At 43.2% G+C, this 15,706-nt stretch overlaps 1 protein-coding gene across 3 annotated transcripts in view; it reads left to right on the plus strand.

Moving 5' to 3' along the window:
* The window catches only part of CDHR3 (cadherin related family member 3), a 29,865-nt gene extending 14,474 nt beyond the window's left edge, over positions 1–15,391 (plus strand). Inside the window, exons 9-19 of one of the 3 annotated variants that reach the window (XR_014539388.1) lie at positions 184–352; positions 4,410–4,512; positions 4,671–4,769; positions 7,014–7,243; positions 8,213–8,381; positions 9,110–9,354; positions 10,218–10,414; positions 10,989–11,084; positions 11,880–11,911; positions 12,670–12,718; positions 14,438–15,391. Coding sequence is in view for 1 of the 3 variants with exons in the window: in XM_083575038.1 (XP_083431164.1) it covers positions 184–352; positions 4,410–4,512; positions 4,671–4,769; positions 7,014–7,243; positions 8,213–8,381; positions 9,110–9,354; positions 10,218–10,414; positions 11,363–11,376; positions 11,880–11,911; positions 12,670–12,718; positions 14,438–14,805 (1,675 nt within the window). In the remaining 2 variants the exon portion in view is untranslated. Of the gene's footprint in view, positions 1–183; positions 353–4,409; positions 4,513–4,670; positions 4,770–7,013; positions 7,244–8,212; positions 8,382–9,109; positions 9,355–10,217; positions 10,419–10,988; positions 11,085–11,362; positions 11,377–11,879; positions 11,912–12,669; positions 12,719–14,437 lie in introns of all 3 variants that reach the window. The other 2 variants (XM_083575038.1, XR_014539389.1) reach the window with 2 other exon arrangements.
* The last annotated feature ends 315 nt before the right edge of the window (positions 15,392–15,706 follow it).

A 15,706-nucleotide genomic window follows, 5' to 3' on the forward strand; every position in this document is an offset into this window, starting at 1 on the left:
AGCCAAGCTCCCCGCTCCCCCACCAGAATGTTTATAGACATTCTGTGACATCACAGCCGTTCCGCCAAAGGCTAGAGTGGACTCGCTGACAAACAACAAAGGATAATGGATTTTTTATCCCATGTACAATATTAATTTGGCCTGGAATAAGGATTATCAGTTATTTGTGCCTTTCTTTAAAAGGAGAGAGATAAAAGAAACAGACCGCCCTGGAGAAATAATTCTTGATTTGAAAGATTACTGTCGTGACTATGATGCTGAGTTACAAAACCAGCTGTTTAACTTCACTGGATTGTCTGGCGTTGGAAGTAGCAAGTTCACACAGGATCCACCTGGTTCTGGAAGGATCAAGGTCAGCTTATTATTGATTTATTCTCAAAATATTTATTTACTAAATTAAGAAAATTTAGATCCCCCACAGCTTATTGCTCTCTGAGTACTGTACAAAGAGGAAACTAATATATTTTTTTTTAAAAAAACACAAAATGAATGGCAACAGGTATGTAATGGAAGTAACAATTGCCAGAACAGCAGAGGCAACCTTAAATTACTAGAAAGTAAAAACGCATTTAGAACTACTGGTTCTCAAAGCAACTTGCATAGAATTATCAACACAGCAATTAAAATGAAAGTATAACTAACATAGGCATCACTAAAACCAGCAAGCCAAGGCCAAACACTGTACAGAAAATAAAGCAACAATACAGTTTCTAGAGTCTCTTTCTAGGTAATCAAATGCCTTTTTTAAAACAGGAAAATGTGTAAGTCAGGTGGACCCTGATGATTGTACAGTTCCAGTACGCATAGTTTGGTTTACCGTGTCACGTGAAATAGTTCCTCAACTGGAATTGTTGTTCTTCCAAAACAGGAAGTATGCATATGGGGTTTTTTGCTACAGTTTTTTTGCATAAACGAATTACAGGAAACAGATCTAAATCACAAAAGAAAGCTCTGCTAGTGGAGGAGAATATCTGTGTTACTCTTCAATAAAATCTTTGTGTGCAGCATGTTTAGTCGTGTCTGACTCTTTGTGACCCTATGGACCAGAGCACGCCAGGCACTCCTGTCTTCCACTGCCTCCCACAGTTTGGTCAGACTCATGTTTGTAGCTTCGAGAACACTGTCCAACCATCTCGTCCTCTGTCGTCCCCTTCTTCTTGTGCCCTCAATCTTTCCCAACATCAGGGTCTTTTCCAGGGAGTCTTCTCTTCTCATGAGGTGGCCAAAGTATTAGAGCCTCAGCTTCAGGATCTGTCCTTCCAGTGAGCACTCAGGGCTGATTTCCTTAAGAATGGATAGGTTTGATCTTCTTGCAGTCCATGGGACTCTCAAGAGTCTCCTCCAGCACCATAATTCAAAAGCATCAATTCTTTGGCGATCAGCCTTCTTTATGGTCCAGCTCTCACTTCCATACATCACTACTGGGAAAACCATGGCTTTAACTATACAGACCTTTGTCGGCAAGGCGATGTCTCTGCTTTTTAAGATGCTGTCCAGGTTTGCCATCACCTTTCTCCCAAGGAGCAGGCGTCTTTTAATTTCGTGACTGCTGTCACCATTGTGGGCAGCATACAATAACATAATAGAAACTATAAAACTGCTACCGGATAACACTTAGAAGCAGCATTAAAACTGGATACCACTGTAATCAACATCCACCTTATGCTACATGCTGGAACATCCTAGCTAACAAATAGGTCTTCACCTGGTGCCAAAATGACATCAAGGTTGAGGTTTGTTGAGCCGCCCCAGGGAGGGCATTTCAAGGAGGGGGCCACAACTGAAAAGGCCTTCTTTCTGGTTGCTTCCCAACTAACTTCAGATGGCGGGGACCATGGAAGAGGGGTTTGAAGATGATCACAAAGTTTAGGCAGGTATGTGTAGAAGAAGATGGTCCTTAAGGTAGCCAGGTTCCAAGGGCTTTCTAGATACAGTGGTACCTCGGTTTAAGAACACTCCGGTTTAATAACGGTTTGGTTTACAAACTCCACAAAACCGGAAATAATGTTTTGGTTTGAGAACTTTACCTCAGTCTAAGAACGGAATCTGAATGATAGAAGGGCACCGGTGGCGGGAGGCCTCATTAGGGAAGGCACACCTCCGTTTAAGAACGGTTTTGGTTTAAGAACGGACTTCTGGAACGGATTAAGTTCGAAAACCGAGGTACCACTGCAATTGCTAGTATTTTGAATTGTGCCTGGAAATGGACTGCCAGCTGGTGTAGCTGTTGGGAGATCTGGCCAAGTATGATTCATATAGCCAGTCCCAGTTAGTAACCAGCTGCATGTTGTACTGACCGATGTTTCCAGGAAGTATTTAACGTTAGTCCCATATACATTGCAATAGTCAAATTTTGAAGTTACCAGGGCCACACTACTTCTGTCCAGGAGGCATAGCTGTCAACTTACAGATTTGAAAATAAGGGACCAGCAGCCAAAATAAGGGACCTGCAGCCTCACCTGTTCCAGGCACTCCAGTCTTCCTGTCCTCCTGCAGTCTGGTCAAACTCATGCTGGTAGCTTCGAGAACACTGTCAAACCAACTTTGTAACCAGAGGTTCAACTGAATAGAATCTGAATCACATGCACCACAAGGCCTATGTAGCCTCAACTTAAGATGGCTCCCCAGCCTGGCTTTGCACTGCAAAGTTTGCAGCAGCATGTGCAGCAAAATGGCGTCCAGCATTCAAAAAACCCCTCAGCTTGCATTAACTAGCCACACACAAGGCATGCAAGCTCCACCCCCCAGTCGATCTTAGACTTCTTATTGGGTGAGCAACACAGCCAAGCAACACAGTTGGACCCTCCCTCCTCCCTGGCTGGCAGGGAGGGAGGGAGAGGAGCTGCTTCCTTTGAAATTTAAGGGGCATCATTTAAGGGACATTTAAGGGACATCCATCAATAAGGGACAGCAGCGGGACATGGCGCTGGAATAAGGGACTGTGCCTTCAAATAAGGGACACTTGACAGCTATGCCAGGAGGGGTCACAACCTAAGCTGGTGGGAAGAGGTTGCTCAGGATCGATAGAGGCAAACTTTCATGAGTAAATGGTGTTCCTGAAATTGAATAATACTAACCTTTAAGCTCCCGAGAGCCAGTGTGGTGTAGTGGTTAAGAGCGGTAGTCACGTAATCTGGGGAACCGGGTTCACGTCTCCGCTCCTCCACATGCAGCTGCTGGGTGACCTTGGGCCAGTCACACTTCTCTGAAGTCTCTCAGCCCCTCTCACCTCACAGAGTGTTTGTTGTGGGGGAGGAAGGGAAAGGAGATTGTTAGCCGCTTTGAGACTCCTGAAGTAGAGTGAAAGGCGGGATATCAAATCCAAACTCTTCTTCTTCTTCCTGGGAAGGGTAGTTGAGGAGGCCTCCCATACTGCAGATCTCCATCTCCAAGCACCACGGGTGGAGAAGGAGCTTCACCTCTGGGCGGCATCTTGTTTTGATGGCGGAAAACTTCTCACCACCTCTCCACTGCCTGTGTTCTGACAAGGGAAGAAAAGGAATGTGTTGGGGTGGATCAGGGAGGCCTTTAAAAACAGTTCCAGGGAGCAATTTTTGAAAAAAATAACTGTTATGTACTGAAGTTCTCACCCTGGGCCAGCAGGGGGATACTGTAGATAGTTATGCAAATGAAGGATCAAAAGTGACGTTCAGTGATTGGATAGTTTGTATGCAAATGATGGATCGAAAGTGACGTTCAGTGATTGGATAGTTTGTATGCAAATGATGGATTGAAAGTGACGTTCAGTGATTGGATAGTTTTAGAAAGTCGCAACAGTTACATTGTTCTGGAGCTCTATATAAACAGGCTGACTGAGCTCCTCAGTCCAGTTCTGTTCCAGCTTACAAATAAAGAGCTGCTTTGGAAGAATTGCTGTGTTATCTGATATGTTCGCCCACAACTTAACAATAACCAAGTACAAAAAGTGGGGCAGTTGTTCCCCATCTACTTCCCTGTCTGGTGTACATTCAGCAGGGCTTAGGAGGTAGTGGTCCTTCTGTCATCAATTGTCCTCTCTCTCCCCTTTCCATTGGATTACAGTCATACCTCGGGTTGAATGTGCTTCAGGTTGAGCGCTTTTGGGTTGTGCTCCATGGCAACCCGGAAGTAACGGAGCGTGTTATTCTGGGTTTCGCCACTCGCGCATGCGCAGATGCTCAGAATGACGTCACACGCATGCGCGGAAGCAGCAAAACGCGACCCGTGCACGCACAGACGTGCCATCGCGTCTTACGTTCCATTCAGGATGTGAACAGGGCTCTGGAACGGATCCCATTCGCATCCCGAGGTACCACTGTACTCTGTTAAGGAAATAAACCTTTCCAATGCAGCTTATCACTAAAGTCACAATACAATAGTAAAATCGCAATAAGCCACAAGCAAATAAAATTCTCCCAATTTTTATCCAGCTGATAGGAAATGTGGATCTTGAAAATGCAACTGATGGAGCAGAGAAGGAAGAATATACTCTGACCACTGAGGTGCAGAATATTGCTTTCCCATACTATGCTAGCAAGTATCTCCTTTATTCTTCTTATTTCTTATTTTATTTTTTTATTTTTCTACATTCTTCTTCTTCTGAAGGAACCAGTCTCTTTAAAATAGGATTTGCAACTTTAAAACAGGATTTGTTTCATCCTTCATCCTTCCCTTAATTGCTATATTTACAGGTATTATCTACATTTATGTCAAAATACAACCGGTCAACGAGTTTAAGCCAGTATTCAGTGATGCTTCGTATGTTTTTAATGTGTCAGAAATAGCAGCAGGTAAGTAACAACACTTCTTTCAGAAATGTACAAGGCTGTAGAATGTAAGTATACTCCAAAATAATGTCTGATTGTATGGGGCCATCAGCCACTCATCCTTTCAAGCAAGTGGTCGTACTGTGCTTAATGCTGCATTCATTCATTTTAGTTAGTAAGTTACACACACACACACACACACACACACACACACACAGACACACCAGTCGAGTGCTTGCCCCTCTCTCTCTACCAAGCAGTGGCAAGAGCCCATAGGGTCCCAGGCACTCAGACAGGATCTGTGCTGCTTTGGAGAATTGAAGGCATGGTGGAGAGTGTTGTGGCTTTAAAGGAAAATGGTTTATTCACCTATTTATGCCTTCAGTCTGCATGAAGGGAGTCCAGATCTTACTGCATGGTCATTTCAAGAGGGGTTTGTACCCCACAGCTATGCAGCCCTGGAGCCCAAGGCATCTCTGCAACCAGCCCCCTCCAAAGATGGATCTCAGCTCTTCTTCCTGCTTCTTATTCCCAACACACCTTGGCAACCTGTTCACATCTGGGGGGGGGGGAGGGGGAGAGTTCTATTGTATTGTTAATAGCCCTCTATTGTTCTTTTGATAGCCGTAGCTCAGCCAGGTTGGTTTGTATAAGCCAGCCCAGGAATTCCCTGCCTGGCACAGCTCTGCAGCTTGTACTTTAATCCATATCCCAATTGATCAAAATCCTAGCATTTAGTCATTTCTTGAGTTTAGTGGGGACCCCCCTAAATCTATTACAATAATGGTTTGTGAAATATACTCAGAGTCGAGTGCGGATTTCATGCTCTTTATTCCGCTGATAGTAGTGAGGAATGGAAGTTCCTCCGAAATGTCTGCTTTATATACATTATTTACACACTGGGCCCCACGTGATTGGCTAGTTCCAGGATTCACCTGTAGGCCAATCAAGTTGCGGATTCACTTCTACCTGAAGTTGGATTGGGTGGCTCCTGCGGACCAATCAGACTGCTGCATTCTGGATCCTATTGTTCTAGGACCAATCAGACTGCTGCAGTTGGATCCTATTCAACTCAGTACATAACACCTTGCATAAAATGGTATAAAGCTAGGGTTGCCATATTTCAAAAAATGAAAATCTGGACAGAATTGGGGGGCATAGTTGTTGAGTTTTTGTTGTTGTTTTTTTGGCAAAAGTTGTTGAGCTTCTTTGCAATACACACACACACACACAGAGTTTTGAGCTTTTCTGCCTGAACGCTCTTTTCAAGGGCCAAATCCCAGATATGTCCAGAAAATTCCAGAAGTATGCCAGCCCTAATAAAGCAGAGTTTTCCACTCTGGGGAACCCCCAGCCCATGGCCCTAATTAGACCTGCCAATCCTTCCCATTTGGGCCAGGAGACCACTTTGGCTAAGCCACATCCACCTGCCCTACACTTGACATCATGTACTTTTAAAAGAGTTGCCAAGCTGTTTAATGGATTAGGGTGGTGGTGAATGGATTCATGATATCACAAGCTCCAGGAAGCAGGAGACTTCCACAAGCAGATCCTCCTCATTCAAGCCTCCATTATGCTACGCCACCATTTTAAAAAGGAGTTGCCTCAAAAACACCACTGTTTACAAAGCAGCACAGCTTCCTCTGCCAGTTTCACAGTGCATGAACATGTCATATCCACCCTGACAGAGAAATCCTATGCGTATTTATTCAGAGATATGTCTCACTGTGTTTATTGGGGCTCATTCCTTGGTAAATGTGCTTATGATTCGGAAAACAGAACTATTTTTAAACTAGAAAAATGGAGGTGGGTGTGGAGAGAGGCACAGGAGGCCCCTGTAACATGGTTAGAACTGCAGCAAATTCTCCTGGATGTAAACCGTTTGGAAGCCATTTTACAAATAAGCCGTATATAAATAAATAAACAATAGTGGGTAGTATTCAACTAAGTTTTACTCTGAATGGGACCCATTGAAATGAATGAATATGACTAAGTTAGGTCTGCTAATTTCTGTGGGTCTACTTTGAGTAAAACGTAGTTGAAGATTTATTTATTTACTTGTCGAATTTATAAAGCTTTCCATCACCAAACATTCCCTAGGCAGCTTACAGCAGAATATTAAGAATGCAGTTATAATAATAATGAAAACCATCAATAAGAAAAGCAGTTATGGAAACTGCTGAGGCAATCTGCAAAGTCCTTCGCCTTTAATATTGGAAATATATTTCCCTCCAAGATGTGTGTGTTTCAAATGTTGCTTCATTTCAGTTTATTCCAGAATCGGACAAGTGATTGCTACAGACAAAGATGTACCACCCACCGGAATATCATATTCAATTTCAGTTGGAAAAGGCAACCCTAACTTCTCAGAAATTTTCTGGATTGATCCTACAGGGGGCTACTTGACAATTATAGCTAGATTAGACTACGAAACATGGCAGAGTGCCATTCTCATAGTGCAGGCCTCTGACAACAATGGAGAGTCTGCAACTGTGTCAGTGAGTAAGATGCTGGCTTTTAGGCCAATATGTCTACTTCTAATATGTGCAGTTTTCTTCCAAGTGTCTAATAAAAACAATAGGGCTTGCAAGGCATTCCAAGAGTGCAGAGACATGGGGGTTTTCTGAACTGGATGAGTTTCATGTTTCAATTTCCACTATTCCATTCCAAAACTCAGAGCCATCCTTCATCCAGACCTGACAGCTTCTGGACCCTGAGTCAAATGGGACCTCCTTAGCAAAGGAAGTTGGTTCCACCTAGCGAGGACTTTGAGGCAGCCTCTATAAAGGGCATGCCACCCTTGCACTCAAGGGCTCCAACATATACCCTTTGCCACATGCCTGCCTTCCCCTTATGCCATAGCAGCTCCAAAAACAAACAAAGACAATAGCAAACCTGAAGAGAAACGGTCAGCTGAAGAACGGAGTGGTCGCTTGGCAGCCTGACATCTTCACTAAGGTCTGCTGCTGAGGGATGAGACCTGACTTAAGTGCTAGCAGGATTGAGTACCCCACATGACAAGTAGGCTTCCCATAAGGAGAACCCCTCATCAACCTCTGCTTGGCTGGAGTTGGTATAACACCTATCCTTTCTTTGTCGGCAGCTCTGCTGCTATTTCAGCAAATGCCCTGTACCCTGGATCCCCTATCTCCCTTGTAGGCCTGTGACTCCATCCCACCTGCTCCTGTTTGCAGAAATGGGACACCCCTTGTTCACACTGTTTGCTCATTGGAGTGGGTAAACAATTATGAAAGAAACCCTCTCCTGACATCTTTTAGACCCATTGAAATTAATGAGCCTAAGTTAGTCATGTCTATTCTGAGTAGGACTAGTGTTGAATACCACGCAATATCCCTATAAGGTGGGTGGGAGAGGATCAATCAGTTCTTGCCAGTGAGTATAAAAAGTAACCTGGCTTAATTACAAGAAAGGTGGTTTCATACACACACACTGCTCCCTTCTTTTAGGTAACAGTGAATGTTCTTGAAGCAAATGATGAGCCACCAATTTGCAGTCCTAATTCATATTTGCTGAACATTCCAGTAGACCAAACTTCTGGCAACATTGCTGGATTCCATATTACATGTGTGGATCGCGATTCAAGTCCTAGATCATTCCGTTATTCTTTTGATTCAGGTAATTTACTTTTGAATTTCCCTGTGTGATTGTTTGCTAGCAGTCTTTAATAGAATCAAGTGTGTATTAGAACCAAACATTTCATGTGTTTTTGATTGTATATGACGTTGGTTCCCAGGGCCAGTCCTACCTTTAAGCAGAATGAAGCAACTGCCTCGGTCAGTGGATGCTGGAGGGTGGGGCAAAGAGTAGTGCAAGAGGTTGGAGGACAGAATTGTGTGGGCTATGCAGCCTCCCTAAACTAGCTCAGGTATAGCTCTCAGGTACGGTGGAGGATGCTGTCCCATCATCAGTATGTGTTCTGGTCCATAATGATGTCTGTAGTCAAGGGAAGGTAATGGCCCAGGCAACATGGAAACCATTAGGTCCAGAAGCAGATGAGAAGGTCAGGACACCTTGGATAGGGATCAAGGTGGTGGTTCAGAACCACAGTTCCTGATCTCGCAGCTGAGCTAGAAATTACAAATTTTCTCAGAATAGCAACTGGCAGAGCTTTATGGTCCACTAGCATGATGACTTGGTTGTCTGAAACATACATCAGCTGTAAGGGACAGAGCAACGTAAGCCAACGGGGAGCAAAACTTGTGCATTGAGATTTCTATGCAGTAACCACCAGGTTAATTGGAAATGTCACAAATCCATCCATGCTAGAGAATCAAAATCAGAAGCTTCCCTCCTGTAATTTGCTACTCGTTTTAATCTGCAGTTTTACCTTGGCTTTGTTTTAGGTAATGTGAATAACCACTTCGCTTTCTCACCAAACGCTGGCTCTAATGTCTCGCGGCTCATCCTTGCATCCCCTTTTGACTTCGAAAGAGGCTTGGATAAAATTTGGAACTACAGGCTGAAAGTCTTCATAACAGATGATAACCTACTGTCAGTGGGAGACAGAGCTGCAGTCCGCATTGAAACTGGCACAGTGACGCTAACCATCAACGTCATCCCAAAGCCAACCACAGAGGCCCCGACAACAGTAAGTGCTCTTGCATGCTGAAGAATGCAGGTCCCTGTCTGTGTGGCATTAAGGGACATCAGTAAATATGCCTCTTAATAAGTGGAACCTCTAGCGGGGATGTGAAGAGCCTGGCCCACCTCTTCACAGCTTCTCCACAAAGCAGTTTTCCAGTGAAATGAGTTGTTGACTAGGAGTGTGTCATTAACGCTACCATTTTGAATTCGGGTTGGGAACCTTTGTCCGTGTGTGTGTGTGTGTTTGAATCTGGCGCTCAGGACTCTCCCTCAGTCATGCCTCCACCCTAGCCACGCACCGCTCTGAGTATTTTTGCATGCCTGGGGTGTGTCCTTGAACTGTGATAATGTCTCTTTCTATCCTCAATTCAGGGAAACGAGGTGGGGAGGGGTGTGCTTGGGTGGGTGTAAAAATGACAAAATTATATTTCTCCGCCCACTTTTGCCCCTGGCCCCCCAGAAGGTTGCCCACAAAGCAATATGGCCTGCAGGTTGCAAAAGGCTCCCCCCTCACTTCTTTAGAAGTCTCTCTATCTATGACAATCGCTGAGCTAAAATAAACCATAGTTTCTAAACACATCCACAAAGGCTGCAATCCTATATTCATTTGCTTGGGAATAAGTCCCATTGACCCAAGGGGTTTACTTATAGAAACTAACCCACTGCAATTCAGGAATCTTTTGCTGAATCCCACAGTCCTAAGATTTAAGTGTCTCATGCTCTACCGACTGAGCTGTTCAGAGCAAACATGCATACAATTGCACTCTAACAGTCTCAAAAGTACCTGCAGTATATAGTTACCACTGAAAGGCTAACCTTCCATTATGAATGTGTTTCTTTTGACATTTTTAAATTTTGTTTTGCAAGCCTCGTGTTATCATTTTGACTAGCAGAGAAAATGTGTATTCTGCCTTGGCTTGGTACGTGCCATTCATCATTTCCCTTGGCAGCTTGATCCTCCTTGGGCTTCTTGCGTATCTCACCTTTTGGCTGGCAAAATACATCCGCGCCCACTGCCCACCAAAGCCTAGAGCTCCAAAACCTAGAGCTGATAAACAGCCACTGTAAGTAATTGACAGAAACAATGCACCTTGTATCATTTCTTTCTACACTAATATATTACTGCCTCCACCAGTGGCGTTGCGTGGGTTGTCAGCACCCGGGGCAAGGCAAGTAATTTGCGCCCCCTAACCTGTGGATTTGCGCCCCCTAACCCGTGGATTTGCCCTAACCCCAGATGTTGCGCCCGGTGCGGCCGGCCCCCCCTGCACCCCCCACGCTACGCCACTGGCCTCCACTAAGAATCCATGCAGGTCAGCAAGATCACATACCCTTAGTTGTTTCTGCTACACTTAAGTTTCAATGTAAAATACGCACTTTACCTAGAATCTCACATGGTACATGGAATTTGTTTTACAGCAGCGTGTCTTTTTTTGCACAAAAGAAAACTGAAAGCAAAAAGCAAAATACTAATACTGAATATAATACAGAGTAGCCTTTGTTCAAGAAAGACAAAGTAAAATTACTTTAAAAACATGCAACATTTTCCCATTCACATGAATTGCATTAGACAAAATTCAGTAGCAGAAATTAATAACTGTATTATATGAACACCCAGTTGCTCTTATCTGTCTGCAGCAAGGCAACTGGAGGAAGAAGGGTGGGTATGAGATAACAACAGGAATTAACCCTCAGTAGGAGGAGCACCTAACAGAACATCATAGTCCCTGGTATGTTGCTTTCTTCTCCTAGAATAAAAGCACTAAAATGTTATGCCATGCATATTGTGTTTAGGGGCAGACTTCATTCACACGGTCATCAGTACCAAATTGCATTGTTATGATATCTGCCACTTAAACCTTGATCATGAGCAAATGCCCGTCTCCCAAAATTTGGAGTCTCCATTGTGTTTGATATGTATTATAGGATTAAATGCTCATTTGTGTATTGTATTGCCAAATGACTGCTCAAATAGATTAACATTTATCTATTTATTTATTATTTTACGACAGGATGAAACCACCAGGTATGCATTTCCCCCTTTTTTTCAAATTATGTGCATATTTCTCAGATAACTCTTCAGTCCAGATTTGCATGTTCTAAAGTCCTGTTGAGGTCAAATAACAAGGTTAGATCGAAATCTAGACCAGAATGTAAAGTTTCAAATATTAGCAGAGCTGGGCAGGGTTTTGTTATATAGTTTATAGCCAACGAGACTGGTACTCTCCACCACATTTGTTTGATGCTGCAGTGCCTGCTTCCTTCCGCATATGTATCACTTGCTAGGTCAGTAACTGGAGGCACAAACTGGATTCAGGTGTGCATTTGAATTCAATCTGAGTGTGGAAACCCCCCACCACTAATTCATCCATCCATCTGCACTACATTGCTTCCAATGGGGTGCATATTATTTATTTAGTGTTTTTTAAAAAAATTTAAACGATGCCCATAATTACAGGTCTAGTTTAAATCTGGGGTATTGTTAAAAGTTAGCATAAGCAAGACCATATTTTCCTTTTTTTCCAATAGAAAAGAAGAAAGCTAAGAAAGAAGTGGTTTGGGTATGTATGCTATCAAACAGAAAATAAAAAGAAGTGTTGCTAGCATAAGACTCTCCCTTTCTTCTTTCTTCCCATCCTAATGTTATAGAAGCTTATCCTTTCTGTTCAGAACCTACATTCAAAATACAAAGCACACAAGCATGTGAGTCACTTCTTTTCTTGCTGTAATGCACAGAAGCAAGAGCCCAGCCACTCCCTAGTTGCTGTTTCCTTGTAACGCTTTGTTTATGAGGAATAGCCAACATGGCGTCCTTCAGACTACAGCTCCCATCATCCTTGACCATCAACCATGCTGGCCAACAGCATATGGAAGGTACCATATTGCTTACCTCTGCTTCACACATTATTGTCATTCACAAGTGAATCAAGAATGTAACGTGCTTTGAAAAAAGTTGCCCTAATTTGCATATAGGTGGTTAAGATACATTTATGAGCCATGAATAAATCATCTTGTCATCAGGTTTTGAAACCTGTAAAAGTACTATTTCTTGCATTCTAAGTTACATTTCCCATAAAATACGGATAAAGCATGGATAATCTATAAGATTTGTTTGGGAAACCTTGTGCAGAAAAGCCTGAGAACAGCATCTCTCTCTTTAACCAACCAATTTACCTGGCACAATGATTAGATTCCCAGCAACCTACCTTTCATAGGTCTCTGAAATCTGCTTCATTCTATATAGGTCAATATTTCTGCTCTTCTCACTGTTTAAAAATAAATAAATGACACTGATTTCTTGATTTCTTTTTCTGTCTAGGAGATGACCAACATAAACCCTGTTTTTGATGGTGAAGCAAAAGACCCAGGTATTACTACTTCTAATGGGAGGGGAAATGAGAAGAAGAAATAAGTTTGAAATGAAAGAGCTTAACTTTAATTGCAAGGAGACACTGACATTTCCAAGGCAAATATCAGAGACCATACAGTTTAAATAGGAAAGTCAAACTGCAATCTTTGGAAGTGTACTAAAGTAATAACTCATATTTGAATAATTGAATAATTGGTTTGCCTACCAGTTACCGTATTTTTTGCACCATAACACTCACTTTTTTCCTCCTAAAAAGTAAGGGGAAATGTCTGTGCGTGTTATGGAGGGAATGCCTACGGGTGGCATACCTACGGATTTTTCTCCTCTAAAAACTACGTGCGTGTTATGGTCGGGTGCGTGTTATAAAGGGAAAAATACGGTAATACTGCATGCATGGAATAACTTTGCCATGTGCAAAACTCGCCTTCTGCTTGTCTAAGGAAAGCCGCAGCAGATACACCCAGATGCATAAGCACATGATGATGGTTTCATTGCTTTTTTCACAAAAGTGACTCAAAGCAATTTAAAACATTTAACCAAGCATAAGAACAAGAATAAAATAAGCACCTAAGTACATGAATATATTCAGTGCAATGCAAGCTGTAACATCTCTACAGAAGACATATGGATGTGCATTGCTCCTCTTTCTTTCTTTCTTTCTTTCTTTATGAGGATGAGAGACAATGTGCATCCTCGCTGTCCTTTTCCCAAGGTCAGGAAGGCTAGAGCTTGAATGAGAGATGTTACTTCACCAATGAAGCAGGGAGCTTATGTAAGAGCCAGGCCCTGATCTGAGAAGGTGATTCTGTGCCATTTCCTGTCCTCCCAAGTAGCTCTTTCTGGCAGCATGCAGCTCCTGCCAGGCTCACTATCTCCTCTGGTCCTGGGGGAGATGTCAGACTGCAGGGGTCAGCAAACTTTTTCAGCATGGAGCCGGTCCACTGTCCCTCAGACCTTATGAGGGGCCGGACTATATTTTGAAAAATATATATGAACAAATTCCTATGCCCCACAAATAACCCAGAGATGCATTTTAAATAAAAGGACACATTCCACTCATGTAAAAACATGCTGATTCCCAGACCGTCCGTGGGCTGGATTTAGAAGGCAATTGGGCTGGATCTGGCCTCCTGGCCTTAGTTTGCCTACCCATGTGTCACGAGGGTCTGAGAGCTGGCCAGGAACCCAGGCAGATGGTGTGGTGGTCTTTAGTTTTGGGGCAAGGATGTCCAGATCCGACAGCTCCTTGCGTTGTAACGGTGTGAAGATCTGTTGGGCTGCCCTGCTTCCCCCCATGTACTACAGTTTAAGGTCTAGGTATGGCTGAACCCTGACAGTGACCTCATCATCACCATCATACAGATGTTAGCTACTTGTTACCTGAAGGTCTCCAAGTGACAAACAACACAGTTTAAAACACTGAGTACATTTATACAATAAAAACCAAAACCCCTTAATAACCGCTACAGGACGCTTTGCCAGCACACTAGTAACAAAACATCATATTGGTGTATTCAAAGATCTTGGGGGAAAGGTAAGTCTTTACCTGGCACCAAAAAGATGACAGCAAAGGCACCAGGTGAAAATGACTGAGAGTATACCACAAACAGGCAGTCCCTGTGATTCTTGGCTTCACTGTTAATATAAATTAAATATAATCTTACCCCTTAATCTGTGATGTGGAATAGCTAGGTTATTGTTTTTCCCCTCTCCATAGTTACTGGCAAATGGTATGAATATAATTCCAAGTCTGGGGCTCGAAGATGGAAAGATACCAACATGCCTTCTAATTTGGAAGCAAAGGACCCAAGTGCAGAGGTGATGACTACGAACAGAGTCCAACGGGATCTAAGCCAACAGGAAACTCAGCCCAGTGGCCCAAAGCTGGGAGGACAAAACAAGGTGGCACAAAAGTCCACAGAAAGGAAGACAGAGACTTCTGACCCAAATAACAAGCTAAAGTTGCAGAAGCCAAAAGAAGAGCCTTTGAGCAAGAGGACTTTGTCACCTGCTCCCCCTCACAAGTCCCCGGTCCCTTCTCCCAAAATATATCCCAAGTACGAGAATCAGGCTATACAGAAATGAAGGGGGTTGTATTTGTAACCCAGAAAAAAACCCCACCTGTAATCTTAGTCCAAATAGCGAGAGGTAATGCAGACAAATTGTAATCATTTTCAGTTTCACCCCTACACAAAAGGGAGGATACCAAATGATCTCTTCTGGCTGCCTAGCAATTCTCATTGCGAAGGCCTGTTTAGAGCACAATCCATTCCAGTGACTTAATACAATGGGATGGTGAGCGATTTGTATAACTTACAAGCAACTTTGGCTTTTGCAATCTCATGAATCAGATCTGAAACAGTGGGGTGGGGCAGGAACTGAACTTGATTTTGAGAAAACAGAGTGAAGTGCATGTACGGTATATTTCATTAGAGTTCTTGTGACAAGATCATTTGCCTGTGGGAAAGTTGCAATAGAAGGTGGCTGCAAGTTGCTATGGGATTTTTGATATATGTGTAATCAGAAACATACTAGTAGCATAATTTGGGCACGATGGCTTTTGACAAAAGTGGCTCTATTTTGGCTCATCCTATGTATCTTAATTTTTGAAGCAAAATGGCCATGCAAGTTTCTCCAGAAATATATTACAATAAACCAGCTATTGTGGCAAGGGCAGGGAGCCTCTTTTGTAACCCTTGGGTCAGCACCGATACTTGGGTTCCATGCCCCTTGTATTCAATTCTGGCTTGAGCTGTGGCTCACAAATCTCCCATACTATTAGTAATTTCAGGCAAGAGTCCAGAGTCCCTAACTACCCAAAAGCCCAGAGAAAGTGAGTTAGCACAGTGCTAAAAGGAAGAATAGGGGAGTGGGTGTATCTGATCTTGGAGCAGGTGTGGTGTCACAAGTCAAGGAATTTTGATCTGTGCCTTCTGCAAGAGTTAAGCTCTCCACTTCAAAATCCCATTTCAGCAAGACAATATTG

The sequence above is a fragment of the Podarcis filfolensis genome (assembly GCF_964270895.1).
Source record: "Podarcis filfolensis genome assembly, chromosome: 10".
Lineage (NCBI taxonomy): Eukaryota > Metazoa > Chordata > Lepidosauria > Squamata > Lacertidae > Podarcis > Podarcis filfolensis.